The sequence below is a fragment of the Saccoglossus kowalevskii genome, chromosome 4 (assembly GCF_978046115.1).
Source record: "Saccoglossus kowalevskii chromosome 4, keSacKowa6.1, whole genome shotgun sequence".
Lineage (NCBI taxonomy): Eukaryota > Metazoa > Hemichordata > Enteropneusta > Harrimaniidae > Saccoglossus > Saccoglossus kowalevskii.
The window spans coordinates 27,559,924-27,576,961 of record NC_140644.1 but is presented as its reverse complement, the minus strand read 5'-3'; the positions used below and the strand labels follow the sequence as shown (position 1 = coordinate 27,576,961).

Below are 17,038 nucleotides of genomic sequence, written 5' to 3'. Positions count from 1 at the left end.
ATTGGCGTTCTATAAGCTCTAGAAGTTATAAACTCGGCTTAACTAGTAGCAACTAGTCTCAAATAGTACCAACCAGTATCAAATATGTATCAATCATTTTCAACTGTCAACCAGTTTTGACTAGCATTAACATGACAACTAGTTTCAACTGATGGCAACCAGTTTTAATGTTTTGACTTGTTTTTTTTAAAAATTCCTCTTACCCTATCATTGCCATTATTATTAGATCTCACTCCATGTGGTTTAGCATCTAGACATTTCTGATATCGTAATTTACATGCAGCTTCTATTGTCTTAGCCAGACCACCAGCTGAATGTTCACACTGGAACACATGGCAACAGAACTGATTTTTACCATTACACATAATGTAGGCAAATTGTCTGAAAAAAAAGAAAACACGAACAAAGTTGAGTTGGTACTCTGTCATTTACAGAATATATATTTTTGTGATCTTTACTTCCATGGAAACTGGCCATGCACTCCCACAACAGCATTAAAGTATCTACTAAATTTAGTTGACGTCTTTAACATATGTTAAATTGAGTTATGTATCCAAATCAGTAGTCATATGGTTCACATGTTAGCAGGACAACCTAGAATCATGATATGCAACAAAGTTTTTAATCTCTCTTTGAAAAACACTCAACACAATTAGGGCCTAAATGCACAGGTACTGGAAACCAGGTGTTCACTGGTAATTCCATGGAGAATGCTTCACATGGTTTCTGATTTAAATAACTGCAAGCATCAATAAACAAATTGTGAAAAGTAAACATGGTCAATAAAGTCTGCAATAAATTAAAGTGCAGACATCTGGAATGTTTTTGTAGAACTTAATTAGGACTACACATATATACACAGTAGGCTACATTCACAAATTCTACAAGATTAATAGTTTAACTATTTTATATTGAACTACATGTATGCTATTCATGACATATCTATGAAATACTGTCTTACCTTATATCAGGTCCAATACCAAGGAATGACAAAAATCTTACTCTGTGTTCCGCTTCTACATCTTTTGTCTATGAGAATTAAAAATTGTAATAAAGTTATACAAATTAAAAATTGTAAAATGAAATAAAGTTATACAAGTTAAAGTTATACAAAATTAACTACTCAGGGCATATCTCAACATTTTGTAGTCCCATCCCCCTTTTGTGTCCTCATAAAATGACAATCCAGTGTTTACTATACCTTGATGTTAGTGACTGTAATGGTGGACGTCGCAACTTCTACTCTACATAGCAACCACTTGTCCATTGGCTGAGACGTCATATGTGCAATAGTTGAATTCAGAGTCTCCATCCCTACAAACAAATAACATAATACATGGTACATAGGTTGTGTTACAATGTGTTGTGGTGGGAGGTTGTGTTACAATGTGTTGTGGTGGGAAGTTGTGTTACATTGTGTTGTGGTGGGAGGTTGTGTTACAATGTGTTGTGGTGGGAAGTTGTGTTACAATGTGTTGTGGTGGGAAGTTGTGTTACAATGTGTTGTGGTGGGAAGTTGTGTTACAATGTGTTGTGGTGGGAAGTTGTGTTACAATGTGTTGTGGTGGGAAGTTGTGTTACAATGTGTTGTGGTGGGAAGTTGTGTTACAATGTGTTGTGGTGGGAAGTTGTGTTACAATGTGTTGTGGTGGGAAGTTGTGTTACAATGTGTTGTGGTGGGAAGTTGTGTTACAATGTGTTGTGGTGGGAAGTTGTGTTACAATGTGTTGTGGTGGGAAGTTGTGTTGCAATGTGTTGTGGTGGGAAGTTGTGTTACAATGTGTTGTGGTGGGAAGTTGTGTTACATTATGTGATGGTGGGTATTTGTGTTACATTATGTTGTGGTGGGTATTTGTGTTACATTATGTTGTGGTGGGTAATTGTGTTACATTATGTTGTGATGGGAGGTTGCGTTACAATGTGTTGTGGGTATTTGTGTTACATTGTGTTGTGGTGGGTAATCGTGTTACATTGTGTTTTGTTAGGGAAGGTTGTGTTACTGTTTGTTGTAGCTTGGGTTACATTGTGTTGCAGTAGAAGGTTGTGTTACATTGTGTTGTAGTAGAAGATTGTGTTACATTGTGTTGTAGTAGAAGGTTGTGTTACATTGTGTTGTAGTAGAAGGTTGTGTTACATTGTGTTGTAGTAGAAGGTTGTGTTACATTGTGTTGTAGTAGAAGGTTGTGTTACATTGTGTTGTAGTAGAAGAGTGTGTTACATTGTGTTGTAGTAGAAGGTTGTGTTACATTGTGTTGTAGTAGAAGATTGTGTTACATTGTGTTGTAGTAGAAGAGTGTGTTACATTGTGTTGTAGTAGAAGGTTGTGTTACATTGTGTTGTAGTAGAAGATTGTGTTACATTGTGTTGTAGTAGAAGAGTGTGTTACATTGTGTTGCAGTAGAAGGTAGTGTTACATTGTGTTGTTGCCCTGCTGTGTTATGTTGTTATGTAATGTGTATCATTATGTTAAAAATTGTGTTATTGTACTTTCTCATCTGACACCTGTGTTGAATCCACATAACAAACTATACAAATACAGCTGGGTCAAAGTTCAAGGTCATTTAAAATATTCCATAAAGTTCTCTGGTCTGTTACATGTGTCTGTCAGTGACATGCAACATTTTTATGGACACAGCACTGTGTATTAAAGTATTAAAGTCACATATCCATGTAAACAGATAAGCAACAATCACTTCAGCCATTAGAAGTTACACAATACATGTTTTGAATACAGATGGGTGTATGGTTAGATTGTGATCATGTTTACGATAATACACTATGCTATAAATTGTGATTACGCACACTGGTCACATCGAGAGACAAGGCAGAGTAATCAGCCGTTAATCCTGCACGGACTGACAACATCATTTGTTAATTAATGAAGTGCAAATGGATAGGCAGACGGATGAGTTTATACAAACTGAAACCTTCAGGGTGTGGCCTGACAGAGGTATAGTGTTTTCAGACATTGATTTTTAATTGAAATCACAGCCACAAATCTTAATTCTTAGTAATTAAAATTAATTTTAAAATGTCGGAAAATGTTTGTAGTTTGTTTTTGTATTCAGATCACGGCATGTTAAAGCCGGCTGAATACTATAGTGTATCTAAGACAGAGAGGTGATGTTCAAGGTTTTCACAAAATATTCAGCGTGTTTATATTAGCCTAACAACATTACACGTTAATGGACACAATAGAGTAAGGAATGAATCATCTTTAATCAAGTTTTTTTTTTTTTTTTTTTGAGTATGAATCAGATACTATTTTAAGATAAAAGACGCATTATTTCCACTCACCGTTTGCCTTTGGTACCATCATGGAGCCAACATAGTGAGCACGGAACACCGTTGTGGGCTCGGCTTTCGGGGTTGGGAAGTCAACAACTGAAGATAGAAAAAGCTTTTGTAAGAAGGGCTGCAAATAGAGAGCCGCTTGCTCATTAACGTTGTGGACCATATTTTGGTTACTGTCAACACTAAATAACTCCATTGAGGAGACTGACTGTGTGTCCAAACCGCCAGATTCTCAGACAAAAATGAATAGCCTGTCCAGCGGAGTCTGCATGTTAATGAGTAGTTAAAGAAGAAAAGTACAGGAAATTTATTGCCTGGACATGACAAGTTTTAAATAAGCTCTCGTGAGGGCATAGCATTCAGCGAGTATCAAAGCTAGACACTGTGTGATGCATGCGCGACATTTTAAACATTCTGAATATGCAAATTAGTATTAAAATGGATTTACAGGCATCAATTCTTATAAAATTCAAATCTGTTTTGATGAGGAGATAATTATGAATTCAAATAAAACAATATACACAAAAAATAATTATTCCCAGCTGTCAACTAAACTGACATTCACATTATGTATTGTCACATTACGTACTTAGGCTATTTAATGATAAGAATTTTATAAAAACCCAAAATCTTGAATTGTGAAAGCGAACATCACAGTAAATAGCTATATACATGTAGTGATGTCACGCATATTACCAAGATTAAAATGAGATAAAAATGTTGACATTTAACAATTTCAGCAAATAAGCGCTAAAGTCTTAGTATGTGATAAAACCAATGGATGTGAATCGTAATATTTTAAACCCTTTTAATACACCTGGGAGGAGGGATGATGAATGATACTGTACTTTATTTTTGCTTGTAAAGCATGCGTAAAAAGACATTCGCATTTTAAGTGAATAGTTTTGTTAACAAGTGGAATCATTAAAACTGCCTGAGTTTGCATTCTACGTATGCAAGGTGTTTTTGTGCAGTTATGAAACCATTTCTCAGGAGAGCTGCTGACACTTACTCTAGATTCAAGTCAGGTCTGTTATGAATGTAATTTTTGGATACACACAAGTTAATGCTTTTTTTGGATGCATCATACCATTTAAACTGATGTCTTTGAAATACACTTAAGTACACGTAATTGCAACTTTGTCGACATTGGAATTTTGACAAAGCGCCACTATTATCAAACTATAGAATTGACATTTTGAAAATATATTATCTATTAAATCTGGTTTCCTTGATGAATGATGGAAGGATGACATTTTCCACATTGAAACATGTACTTGAAATATTTTTGGTATATTTGAAATATGTTAAAACATTTTTTTTATTTCTTAGCACTAAATGAAAATTTATGAACGGAAATAAACACATGGAGAGCCAACAAACGATTGTACTATACCCACAGCAATTAGTTACTTCATCAAGCAAATGAATCAAACGTTTTAATTTTCTAACTGACATTTGCATGATTTCCATATTCAGGATGGAGATAATTATTTTTAACAATGTCAGTCATTGTTTTAGATGAGGTTTCCCTCAATATATAAGGTGAACTACTCTGTTAATGACAACATGTACAGATTAATTCAAGCAAACAGTCTTACTTATTCAACAACTGATCAGCTCATTTGTATTCAGGCTACACACTATTGGTTTCATTCACTGTCAGTTTTTTACAAGCAAACATGGGAAATATTGGAAAGACATTGCAACAAGCAAAACCTAATTCCCCACGGAATGAAGAAAGTTAGTCAACTTTGGAGTAACTAACAGTAATACTGTTTTGCTTTCAGTTTAATTTAATAGTTTACACTGAGTGCGATACGAGAGTCAAAAACGTTAGTGTCATGGATACAGACACATTAGTCATTACTGCTTAATAGCGCCATCTATCAATCTATCAAAGCAATTTAGTTACAGATTTTTTTCCTCAATACAGCTATTTCCATTTATTACCTTGCTAGAATACTGAACATTAATCCAACTGATTTTTTGTAAAATTGGGAAAATATAATATACATATGGATAAACAACAATATAGTTGCAATTTAAAGTATGCTACTTAAATTCATGCAATGCTACCAACTCTCATGATATGTCAGAAAAAAATAAAGAAGGTTTGAAAATTAGTGAAAATGTTGGATGAGACTCACTACGTGACAGCATCAACGTTGCTCAAAGACGATAAGAAATAATAAGATCGCGTGACCAATGCTTTACATGCATTCAGTAGAGAAATGTACATCACACAGAAATTTGCATAAGTCTCAGACAAATTACATTCAATGAATATTAAAGACGAGGGAGAACATCTCATATAATGCAAGACACATCCATCTATGTAAATAATTGCATCTAGATTCACCACGTTCACCTTTTAGCATCTTGCCTATCACAATACAACATTTATCTTGGATTCTACGGTGAGGACCGTCCCATGGGGTCAAAAAAAGATGCTCTCAGACTGTACTATGTGATTCATTCGTTTGATTTTACCCGACATCCAAGCATGACATTTGTTGAGATTAACGATTAGGTATTAAACTGATTATACGAACCATGACAGAGCATAGACTTTCTATATTACAGTGGGCGAAATAAGTTTGAAATTGATTGACTCAATTTAGATTGTGATACTGCACCAGATAAGTACATCTTGTATGGGATCACCAATTTACGCTACATTTTTTGTCTATTGATTCAATTCCTCAGAACAATTTTTTGTTATATTGACTTGATCAAGCAATACAATGCCCAGTATTTGAAATCAATATTGCATATATCATTGCACGGTTCTTTTCTATAATTTTGTTTCTTCCTGCCTAATTTTGTTACCATAGTTTTCACTAAGATTCACTCCACTATTTTGATTTGATTGTGTTTTAATATTCACTAATTTGATCCTGTAATAATTTCTATTTTGTTTTCACACTAATATAACATTAGGAGAAATTTTTTCTGAACTTAAATTTTCTTGATTCTACCTGGAAAATAGGTGAGCAGACATTGCCATGGTAACAGGATTTGTTTTCATGGAAACCATTATTTTTTTTATAATTATACTCAAAAAATGGTTTGCTGGGGAAAATATTGGACATAACATATTTCACTACCAACCATCCTTAAGGACACATCTAACATTTTGGACAGAAATTTCATGACAACAAAATGTGAGTAGTAAACCAAAATATTCTCAGTTTGTTTATTTTGTTCAATTTTCAATCAAAAATGGCTGCCAGAAAGGGTTAAACATTATGTGAAAGTTACCATGGAAACAATCACATCAAGAATTTGCAGTGCTGTTAATATTCCACATTTTGAATGGTTGACCATGTTCATCAATAAAAACAAAACATTTTGGCTTCTTACCTTGGTTTGGTAAAGATTCTATCTTATCTGCATCTCGTCTCTGGATGGCAATCGGCCGGGATGACTGTGGGATGTGAGTAGTATGTGGATGTACTTGACCTTGGGTTACCATGGAAATAGCATTTGTTTTCCTTCTTTGTGACATGACTTTGGAGCAGATTTCATGGAGAGCATTAGCTATCGCCTTGGCAGGGATGTCACAGCGAAAAACGTGACACTTGAACTTTTTGGAACCTTTGTCCTTGGCTACGTATGCAAAGTCTCTAAAATAGAAACAATAAATCAAATGATTAGGGAAGAACTGTACATTATAGATGGGTCAAGCACAAGACAGAAAGCAAATATGAGTGATTAAAATAAAAATTAAAGCAGTTTCCAGTATATGGTGGCATTAAATGCAAGCTAAGCTGAAAACTAGCTTTAAGTCAACTGAAAGCTAGCTAAATGTTATGCTACAGACCATACTGTTATTACCAACGTATTACTAAGATAATGATGTTTGCAGAGTTTTCTGCATTATAACAATTTTATACAATTACCTATACAGGTCATTTTATAATATCAGTCATAAAACATGTCGTTCACTAACCATTGTCATATTTTGCATGCACTACTAACCAGTGACAAGCACTGTTCGATAGGAATTCAGTCTAATTCCAGACTGGTTTATAGAGGGACAGTGTTGTGGCTAAGATGTCTGACATTTACACAAAGGTCAATTTGTGAAAATCACACGATGCAGTAGACTAGACTAGAATAATAATGAACACCAGTAAAAGTGTGTAATGAGGAGGAAGATCTACTTAGTAAAAACAAGTCTGCAAATCCATTCAGAAATACAAAACCAGTTTCAAAATATCATTAAAATGTTGCAAGAAAATCACATCTTGAAAACTGAACTGATAAGCATCTTTATTATAAACTTTCTCCCCATGACATTTCGGAAAGCAGTTGTACTCTAAACTATTGTTTAATTTCCTCATACATACAACCTTTTGTTAAAATAATTATTTGTCTGTTTCGATAAGACGCAATATAGTAATTGCATCACTCCTACCAATGGTTCTCATTAACCAAATTCCATTGAAACATGAATTGCACACCTTTGCCTGGATTTGCTCATCTAGACCAGAATTACAATAATAATAAAAAACACCAATGCAATACAGAGTGTTTAATGAACAGTCTAGACATTCTTACAAGCATGGCTATCTGAATCTTGGTAATCAATAATTTAATTTCCGAAATGGGTTTAAACTGTATAACCCAAATTTAATCTGAAGATACCTATCGGAGGCAAGTGAGATAGATAAGCACATGGCAGTCAGAAATGCTCTTACAGGGAAAAGAAATCCATTTTCTCTTTTCTGCAGTCCATTCATCAGAATGGAGTATCTTCTTTCTCACATGATGTTAAAATTATTTTAAATGATGTATTCATCATCAAACCTTAATTTTGTCTTTATTGTTATTTAATTTAATTACTATTTGGTATTTAATGTCTAACTTGAACTTGTCATTCTATTTAAACACTGTACTGTATTTGCTTGTTAAATTCATATGTCAAATAGAAGTACATATAAACCTAAAATTACATTTGTTGTACATTACAACATTAATATATTACTTGTTTTGACCATAGAAACACCTCTGTAATTTACTAATAGAAGCAAATAGAAGAGACCCTTTGATTCCATTTTAAGCCATTTTTATATATTTGTCAAGAATTTTTTATTTCATTGGCAACACAGCTTGATCAAAATTGTTGAGAAAATAATATGCAATTTCATTTTGTGAACAGAGAAACAAGTTAATTTTGTCATTCAAAGTAAAAGACATTTTACTGCAGTAATAACCATTGAGTAAGAATTTAACCCTACCCTAAACATGGTTTTTGAATGCAACACTTACTGTTCAATGCAGATGTGAATATGCTTGGAAAGTTTAGATATATTTACTAATCAGCAAGATAACTAGAGATATTTTTTAGTACTGACAAAAATACTGTGTGCAAAGCTTCTTGGGAAAAAAATTATTGATGCCACAAATTTCATATGCATATTCATTCAGGAGAAAGCGATATTTTGACGGAATGCTCACCTGTAACCTGTACAATATATGACACCTGATATTAAACATGGTCAGAATGATGAACGATGTCTGACTATAGCTGGGGATATGGTCAATTTACACCTAATAGTTACTGAGAATATCACATGATTGATGGATACAATGCCAAGCACCGCCTACTCACTCATAAATAAGGAATACATATGTGATAAATGTCTGTGAGGTGAAATGGACGTGACAGGCGTTTAAGTTAAACTAGTTTAAAACCCAGAATTTAGGCGTTGTTTTCAGACGTTTCAGCATGATTATTACGATGTAATATGTGAAAATAAATTCCCAACATAAAAAAAGGCTATGATGTGATACAACATCTTATTCTATAATCGCACACATTGTCACTTCCACTGACAACATTCAAAATGGCTGCTACCGCGAATGATATATTTATAACACTTTTCAGATTCTAGGGGTCGCTCATTCAAAAAGAAGCCGCTTTATCACTTCACAATATAATGTGTATATTTTTATTAACTCAGAAATTAATAAATAGGGTGTGCAGTAAATGAATCCTTTTTTATACATCAAGCAAAGTGGGATAATTTATATTAAAACAGCAATACTTTGAAATTAGAGGTGTACATACCTGTCAAGTTTTGATATTAGGTGAAAAATTGTTTTGTTAGAATAGGTGAGATGTCCCGAGAGAGACAACCTTTTATTGTAATACACAGCAATAAATGTTTCATTTACTTTCTATGAAATGTACATTAATACTGAAGAGTGATGTCGAATGCTATTAATCTTGTGATTAATAACTATGAATATTTCATTATTAAACAAGCACATGTCTGATATCAAGGTTGAGGTTAGGTACAGTCCATGAGGATTTATCTAGCATGGTTAGATTGACTTTTTGATACTGTAGAATTCAGTATTTCCCAATTTAAAATTGTTACTTTTACAGAAAGAAGCCATGTAATACATTAAAATCATCAATAATAAAATCTCCTGAAAATTTTTTTTTTTTAAACGGTTTAGCTCACGATTTACAACAAGTTCAGTTTAAAAAAATGACATGTATTAAACCCAAATTGTGGTTTGCAGAGAAAATGTGATAAGATCAAATTCAAATCAATCAACTGCCATCGACAATATTCTACCATTGAGGGCGCTGCTTTTTACCCACTATAGCAGTTCTGTGCATCCATTTTTAATTCTCTCTGATTTAATATTAATATGTTGCTTCAATTTACAATTTAGACTTTTATTTTTAAATTTTGTGAAAAAACATGATAGATGAATTGTCAAGTAAAAAAAAAACTGCTGCAATTTTTACTGACATAGGTTAGTCATATGTTATTTAAAATGGTATTGAAAATAAGACAACTTGACCTCTTGACCCATAACCCTATACTATCAATATCACTTGTATAATCTTTATTCAACTAAAGATGAAAAACCATGATAGCAATATTGAAGTGCACCTTATTATAAATTTAGCACACGACTTTCACTTAAATCTACAAGGAAACCATAGCAATGCAAGGGTACAACCCCATGCTTTTTAACAATGTTGGTATATATAATTTGTCATGACCAGACTTGACTTGAAGCAAAATCAGATTTATTAACCATAAGAAGATGAGATGATAAAGAATTATATGATGGATGTGACATCCTGACTATATGTAAGGTACGGGACATTTTAACGATAATCGATAAATCACTGCTATCATTGAGTCGCCTGTGTCCATATTGGCTCAACATGCAGCCAATAAAATGCAAAGACGTCGTCTTTCTACCCCCGTCAACATGTCTGAAATGATGAATTATGTAATGTGCAAGTAGTAACATTTTATAATCGACATGATGATGTAAATCTGAACATCTTTTCATCCATGTATTGAACAATAATCTGCAAACTGGCTTAGTCTGTATAAAGCATATGTTGCATAGATTGCATTTGGTTATTTTTGATACATCAATATTAAAGTTAATAAAATACCAAATGTTTGGTCTAAGGTACATTTTCCACCAAGTAATTTTATTTGCTTACTGTGAAGGAGGTAGAGATACTATTAACCGAGTATGGCCTTTGATGGTTTCAGCAAAATTTTGTTTGTAAAAAAAAAATGACGTTTAACACGGGAAACCTTTTAATTTGAAAGGAGATTGCAGCAGAAGCAAATATCTATTACATCATATTTGCTTGACATAGCAAAACAGTGACAGGATTTCATCACAACATGACAAAAAGTTATTTTGAATAAGACAACCTGGACTGCAATAATTAATAGTTTTGATAATGATAAAATCAACCTCATAAAACAACTTCACAGTACATTTATTGAGGATCTTTACACAAGTCAGCTTGCTTCTCTTTTATATTTAAATAACAGTCCACAGAGAACAGTATCATTTTAATTTCAAGATAAAAAGAATGAGATAGGGATAACAGTGTGGCAGATGGTTTAGATGTTATCCAGTAAAAAATAGTAATTTATATTCTATATTTCGTTCAGGTTTTCTAGAAAAGGCATACACATAGTCTACCAATAAATAAGATTCAGAAGTGAAATATTTCAATCTAACATTTATGGTTTTGAGTATTATTCTGCAGCATCTTGTAAATACTGAACAAAATTACTATGAGATTTCATTTTCTAACAGAAAGAATTGAGAGTCGATGTAAAAATACATTATTATCTAGTTTGCACAATTCCAAGGAAACTCAATATGATGGGAAACGTATTGCAAACAATTCTTCTACTCTTCGTCTGGATGCCATTTTTAATATCTTTTTTTCAGCATAAGAAAAATATCAATTTGTGTTGCTGGGTTTTTAATAATTTTGAGGAATGTAATCTTGATTAATGTTACTATGGTAGCGATACATGTACGTGCATGTCTGGTATCTTAATTATTCAAGTGGCCAGGTGAATGAAATGAATATCTCTTAGTACGCATATAAGTAGAATGCAAGGACATTTGGGTGTCACACAAATTAATTTTACTCAACTCAACTTTTTTTTACTTAAAGGGCTTTATCGAATATAAATACAAGTATATGCTAAACATTATACACAGTGCATGTAGCAGGTTGTGTTACATTATTATTTTGTATTCAATGTGTTTGAAGAAAAAATCTAATGGTCACCTTCTGTGATGCATTTGTCAGAAAAGGCACTGTAAATTACCAAGCAAGTTTGACAATAGATGATAAAAAAATAAACAGAATTAAACAACAGAAGATATGTAAAACACAAAACTATATTCACCATACTCTGACATACACTTGTGATTGATACACATATTAACAACACAACACGTGACATTACTTTAATATGGAGTGATAAATTATGGTGATTTTTACCTTTCCCTGTGCACCATTGGAAGCAAAGGAGATAAAACAAACATGGATGGATTAGTAAGAGAGTAGACAGACAGAGTACTGTGGAATAATTTATGTTCACTAGAATGGAATAGTAAGAGAGTAGACAGAGAGTACTGTGGAATAATTTATGTTCACTAGAATGGAATAGTAAGAGAGTAGACAGACAGAGTACTGTGGAATAATTTATGTTCACTAGAATGGAATAGTAAGAGAGTAGACAGACAGAATACTGTGGAATAATTTATGTTCACTAGAATGGAATAGTAAGAGAGTAGACAGACAGAGTACTGTGGAATAATTTATGTTCACTAGAATGGAATAGTAAGAGAGTAGACAGACAGAGTACTGTGGAATAATTTACGCTTGAATGGATATGTGGAGAAAACCATGGAGTACGGTTTATGTATAGTAGACTGAACATCTTAAAGAATAACCTGTCAATCGCAGGGAATCATATTTTTCTACAATTAATCTGCTTATTGTTTTCCATTGTAATTTATAGCAAATTTGCGATAAGATTATTAGGCTTAACATGAGGTGCCCTATGATCAAGTAATAATTTTGTGAAACTTTTTTTTCAACAAAACAGAACCATTTTACTTAAATATCGCGTGACAGGTATCGAAATAATTTCTCTCTGGTTTTCTATGTTGAATTGCGTGACCACGCTATACTGGTACTTTCATTGGAAATCATGTTTTCTATGAGCTTTTGTGAGAGTGAATATTCTATCAATGATAGACACTGAGTAAGCTTCATGTATTTTGTAAAGCAGCATAATAATAAGATAGTTAAATGATACAGACTCAAATTTCAAGTATCCCTCATATTTAAGATAATTAAACAGGATTTCATTGAAAAGATGTTTTGTCTATTTTGTTTGATAGCAAATGCAATATTCAGTACTGTCATCAAATTTACACTCCAATACGATTCATGCAAACAAGGGAATACAATCAAATCATTTACTGCTATTTTTACTTCACATTGTCATTGAAGACTATTAAAAGATGCTATTAATGCAGTGATACACACCATGTTATTAACAGAAATCTCAATAGGTGCTACCTCTATCAACCCTCAGTAATAGGTTGCAAATGTTCCTTGCTATGGTATCTTCGTTTACGTTCATCATAAATGTTGCTGATCGACAAAAAGTGGTGTATATATACACTTTAAATTGTCATTCACATAAAGATGGATATAGACACAACTGATTCTATTTCCTTTGTAATCAACTCCCCATCACATTGGCTGAATTGACCACGTCAATTTCCAGACGGAAAATATGTGCGTAGACTTACAAATAACAAAGTGATGTAAGAGATGCAACAATCTGAATTTACAATCTGCCATTAATTTCTTTGAACAGCTTCAATTATATAAGCCACATAAATTGCCTTATTTGTTTGCTAGATGACTTGCAGTAGAATTATGGAATTGTCGAAAATTTATATTTGAGGTGGTGAGTGGATGGTTGAAATTGAAACCCTTGAAACAATTATTTCCCCAGCATCATCAACATTTTTTTTTCAAAATAAAAGCCTTATATACTGAGTAATTTATATTTGCCATCATTTCAATAAATACACCCCTGAGTACACCACCTATCCCACCTTCCTAACAATGGCACCACCCTTAAAGACTGCTGTATCCTATTACTATATTGCCATGGACAATGCAATTTTCAACAGTCACGTTTACATGTTATGTAACTTTATAATTATTCACACCTGCGAAATGAATTCCAATTCCCCCTATGTTATTAGAGTCACTATTAATTTAAACTCACCAATCTGATGCCAACACATACATAGACAGTCACACCCAGGGCACATCACATGACCAACTCTACCGAGTACATTATTCACATCATATGCATGGGAATTCACTTAGTATATCTAGTTTTATCCTTTGACTACGCTAAGATACTTGAATTAGATGGATGGCAAGTAATTATTCTTATCTCACTATTTTCCCTAAAAATCTACACAAAAGGATAGAAAGAATAACGTCACGTCTTACCTTCCGTTATCTCTACCAACTCCCCATACTCTGATATCACACACAGGCTGGGAATTGAGAACACTACCATCAGACACGTCAACTAACTTCAAGAAATCTTCTTCCAATACCATGTACATATCTTTCCCCTGCAAGGCATAACATTAGAACAACTGAAAGTCAATTTCACTCGCGCACACACACAAAACAGCAAATTGTCATCAAGTTCTGTAGGCATGTAAAACTATCCATATTTAGAAAATAAATACCAATGCGTAACATCATACACACAACAAATATTTGGCAAGAATGAAGAAACACACAAAAAAATCTGAGGTAAAAACAAAATGCTGCATCAAAAATCATCAATGTGCAAAGCTGCTTTTTCTTTCTTTTTCTCTCTCTCTCTCTCTCTCTGAGGATATCATTTTTCATTACTCGTTTAATTGTTAATTGGTTAATAATTGATCTGTGTTGTCACCTGGTACACTGCTAATGAGTGAAAGTTCTAGTTTTTCTAAGAGTGTCCATTATTTTATTTTCACACTAACCTCTCCCCAAATACCAGCTGTGTCTCGGATATCATTCTTTCTGTATGACAGTTGTCTTATACAGTTATTGACAGCAACGCTGCTTTTACCAGGTGAAAGGTCAACTTCGTCCATCTCAACCCAACCCAATGATCGGACATGGAATCGGATCACCTGAAACAGGCATATGAAAGTTTGTTATTCAATACAAGACACCATTTTAAATGGAGCATATCTAAGAGTTGATGTCAGGAAGTCTTACCTTCTTGCCATGAATTGGACTTTCTGGTTTTCCTGTACTAGATGTCATGTTAAGAGAAGCATATCTGAGAGTGGATGCTTGAAAATCTTGCAGACTGTGGTCTGGATCGGAGGACGTTCCTCCACCTGGTTGAGCCACATTGAGATGTGAATAGTTCTGTAAAGTATGAAATGAACAAAGGTGAAATGATGGATATAAATAAAAAGATACACTACTCCATCTTTGAATGTTTTTTCAGATATATACAGCAAAGCATTCATGACGAGGTTTATGTCAGAATCAACTCGTAAATATGGAATTAAGACTTTCCTTATTTAGAAAATAAATAGATTGAATGATAAAAACTGAATTAAAATAGAAAATAGTGTATTTATAATTATTGGATCATGTGATCAATATTTGGGGGAAGGTTTTGTTTATCCTTTTTAACAGCTTTTCCATTTTTCTGTACTATACTACAAAATGTACAAGTAAAGCTGTAAAACATGGAATGATTTGTTATAATGATGGAGAGAAATTTATAATGTTGCACACACTGTATCTATCCAGCACACACATAGGAAAAAAAACAGTAGCAAGCACACACATGCACACACACACTTTGGAAATGTAACATCACTCAAGAATACCTAATAAATGACTCAAACTGGTGGAAATACATTAAATTTAATACTCAATGATGCCAGCCTGTGAAAACACCGGTAATACTCAGTCTAAAGAAGTGACACAGCCGGGGAGTAAACGTACGTCAACCGCCTATCAAGCGATGGCAAATACAGTAAAATACACATTTGAGACAAATTACATTTAGCAAAATTTGTATGCGACAATAGAGTCAATTTGATATGACCAAGTGCGGGGTAACCTTTCCAGTGGAATACTAACAAAGATATCAGATTGTAGTCAATCAAATTTATTGTGCCTCACAACTACCTCAATCAAAGTATTGAAAGTAGAACGACAGTCCACCTAATGATCATGGAGCTATTCCGGGCAGTCACGCTGAAACTGAATTGGTTACTTGCAAGGAGTGAAATTGTAACAGACATGTCATGCTTTACGGGAACCACTAAACAGTATCTACTTTGATTCAGACAAATTCGGATTTGTTATCATTGAAGAAGTTTGTAGTGTATGTTATCTATAAACAATACCTTACAAATATATCACTTTTAATATACACCATTTTCCATCTATCTTTAGATTACAGTTGTATTATATGCAGAACCTTCCTCACTGATTATTGTGATCATCACGAAAAATTATAAAATCAGTTGCCATGGCAACAAATCCTGCATTATTGGAGGACTGAAACTAGTCAGTACTGTTGTAATCATTGGTATAATCAATCATGGCCTCTTTATTTTAAAACGCGGTGGTTGTCGCCCAGCGCGTGTTTGAATTTCATGTAAACAAACAATGTATTTTACATGTGCTATATACGTCGCTATAAGTCCCATATCGAACAGAGCGTGGCACGACGACTGCCGCTCTTTAAGAAGACTTCTAAATTTGATATCAGTATTCTGTTGGGTAACACACCTCATGAATTGTAAAATATGCAAGGCCCTTGTGATACTTGCAGGGGTCAGTGAGAGGTTTTCTACAGACCGTACTAAGGGGAGCTGCCTGGGGAAACAGACGATTGAAGAATGAAGATACTAAGCGTAAATACAACAACAACAACAACAGCTTGTGGATTGTGAATATTTTCCTGCTGATTTATTATAAATTTAAAAGCAAGAACTGCCACAAATATAAAACTGATGACATGGGCAAATTGAGTGCAATCAATATAGCAGTACAGGACACTGATGACATGGGACAGACAGTATGTATAATCAATGATGAAGAAACAATGCCCATATAAGGAAATAACAGTAAACCTTGTGACCTTATATCCCCAAAGCACTGAGGAAATGTACTTTATTTCCTTAGAGAGAAAGAGGATGGGATAATTACTCATGCAAGACACTTTTCAACAGTAGTCTTGATGGTCAGTTAGATGGTTGTCATGCCAACACGATGGGATCATTGATTGATATGCAAGACATTGATGGTCAGTCGTATGGTTGTCTAGTGTTTGCACTGAAACTCAGTCGCTTGTAAAAAACCAAT

The 17,038-nt window shown here is 33.6% G+C and overlaps 1 protein-coding gene across 3 annotated transcripts in view; it reads right to left on the bottom strand.

Moving 5' to 3' along the window:
• The window catches only part of LOC100371081 (uncharacterized), a 144,597-nt gene that overhangs the window by 5,190 nt on the left and 122,369 nt on the right, over positions 1–17,038 (bottom strand). For all 3 annotated transcript variants that reach the window (XM_085498042.1, XM_085498041.1, XM_085498043.1), the window contains 8 exons: positions 14,921–15,076; positions 14,680–14,832; positions 14,150–14,277; positions 6,661–6,923; positions 3,298–3,384; positions 1,202–1,314; positions 962–1,029; positions 204–381 (listed from right to left, as the gene is read on the bottom strand). In XM_085498042.1, coding sequence (XP_085354168.1) covers positions 204–381; positions 962–1,029; positions 1,202–1,314; positions 3,298–3,384; positions 6,661–6,923; positions 14,150–14,277; positions 14,680–14,832; positions 14,921–15,076 — 1,146 coding nt within the window. The remainder of the gene's footprint in view (positions 1–203; positions 382–961; positions 1,030–1,201; positions 1,315–3,297; positions 3,385–6,660; positions 6,924–14,149; positions 14,278–14,679; positions 14,833–14,920; positions 15,077–17,038) is intronic.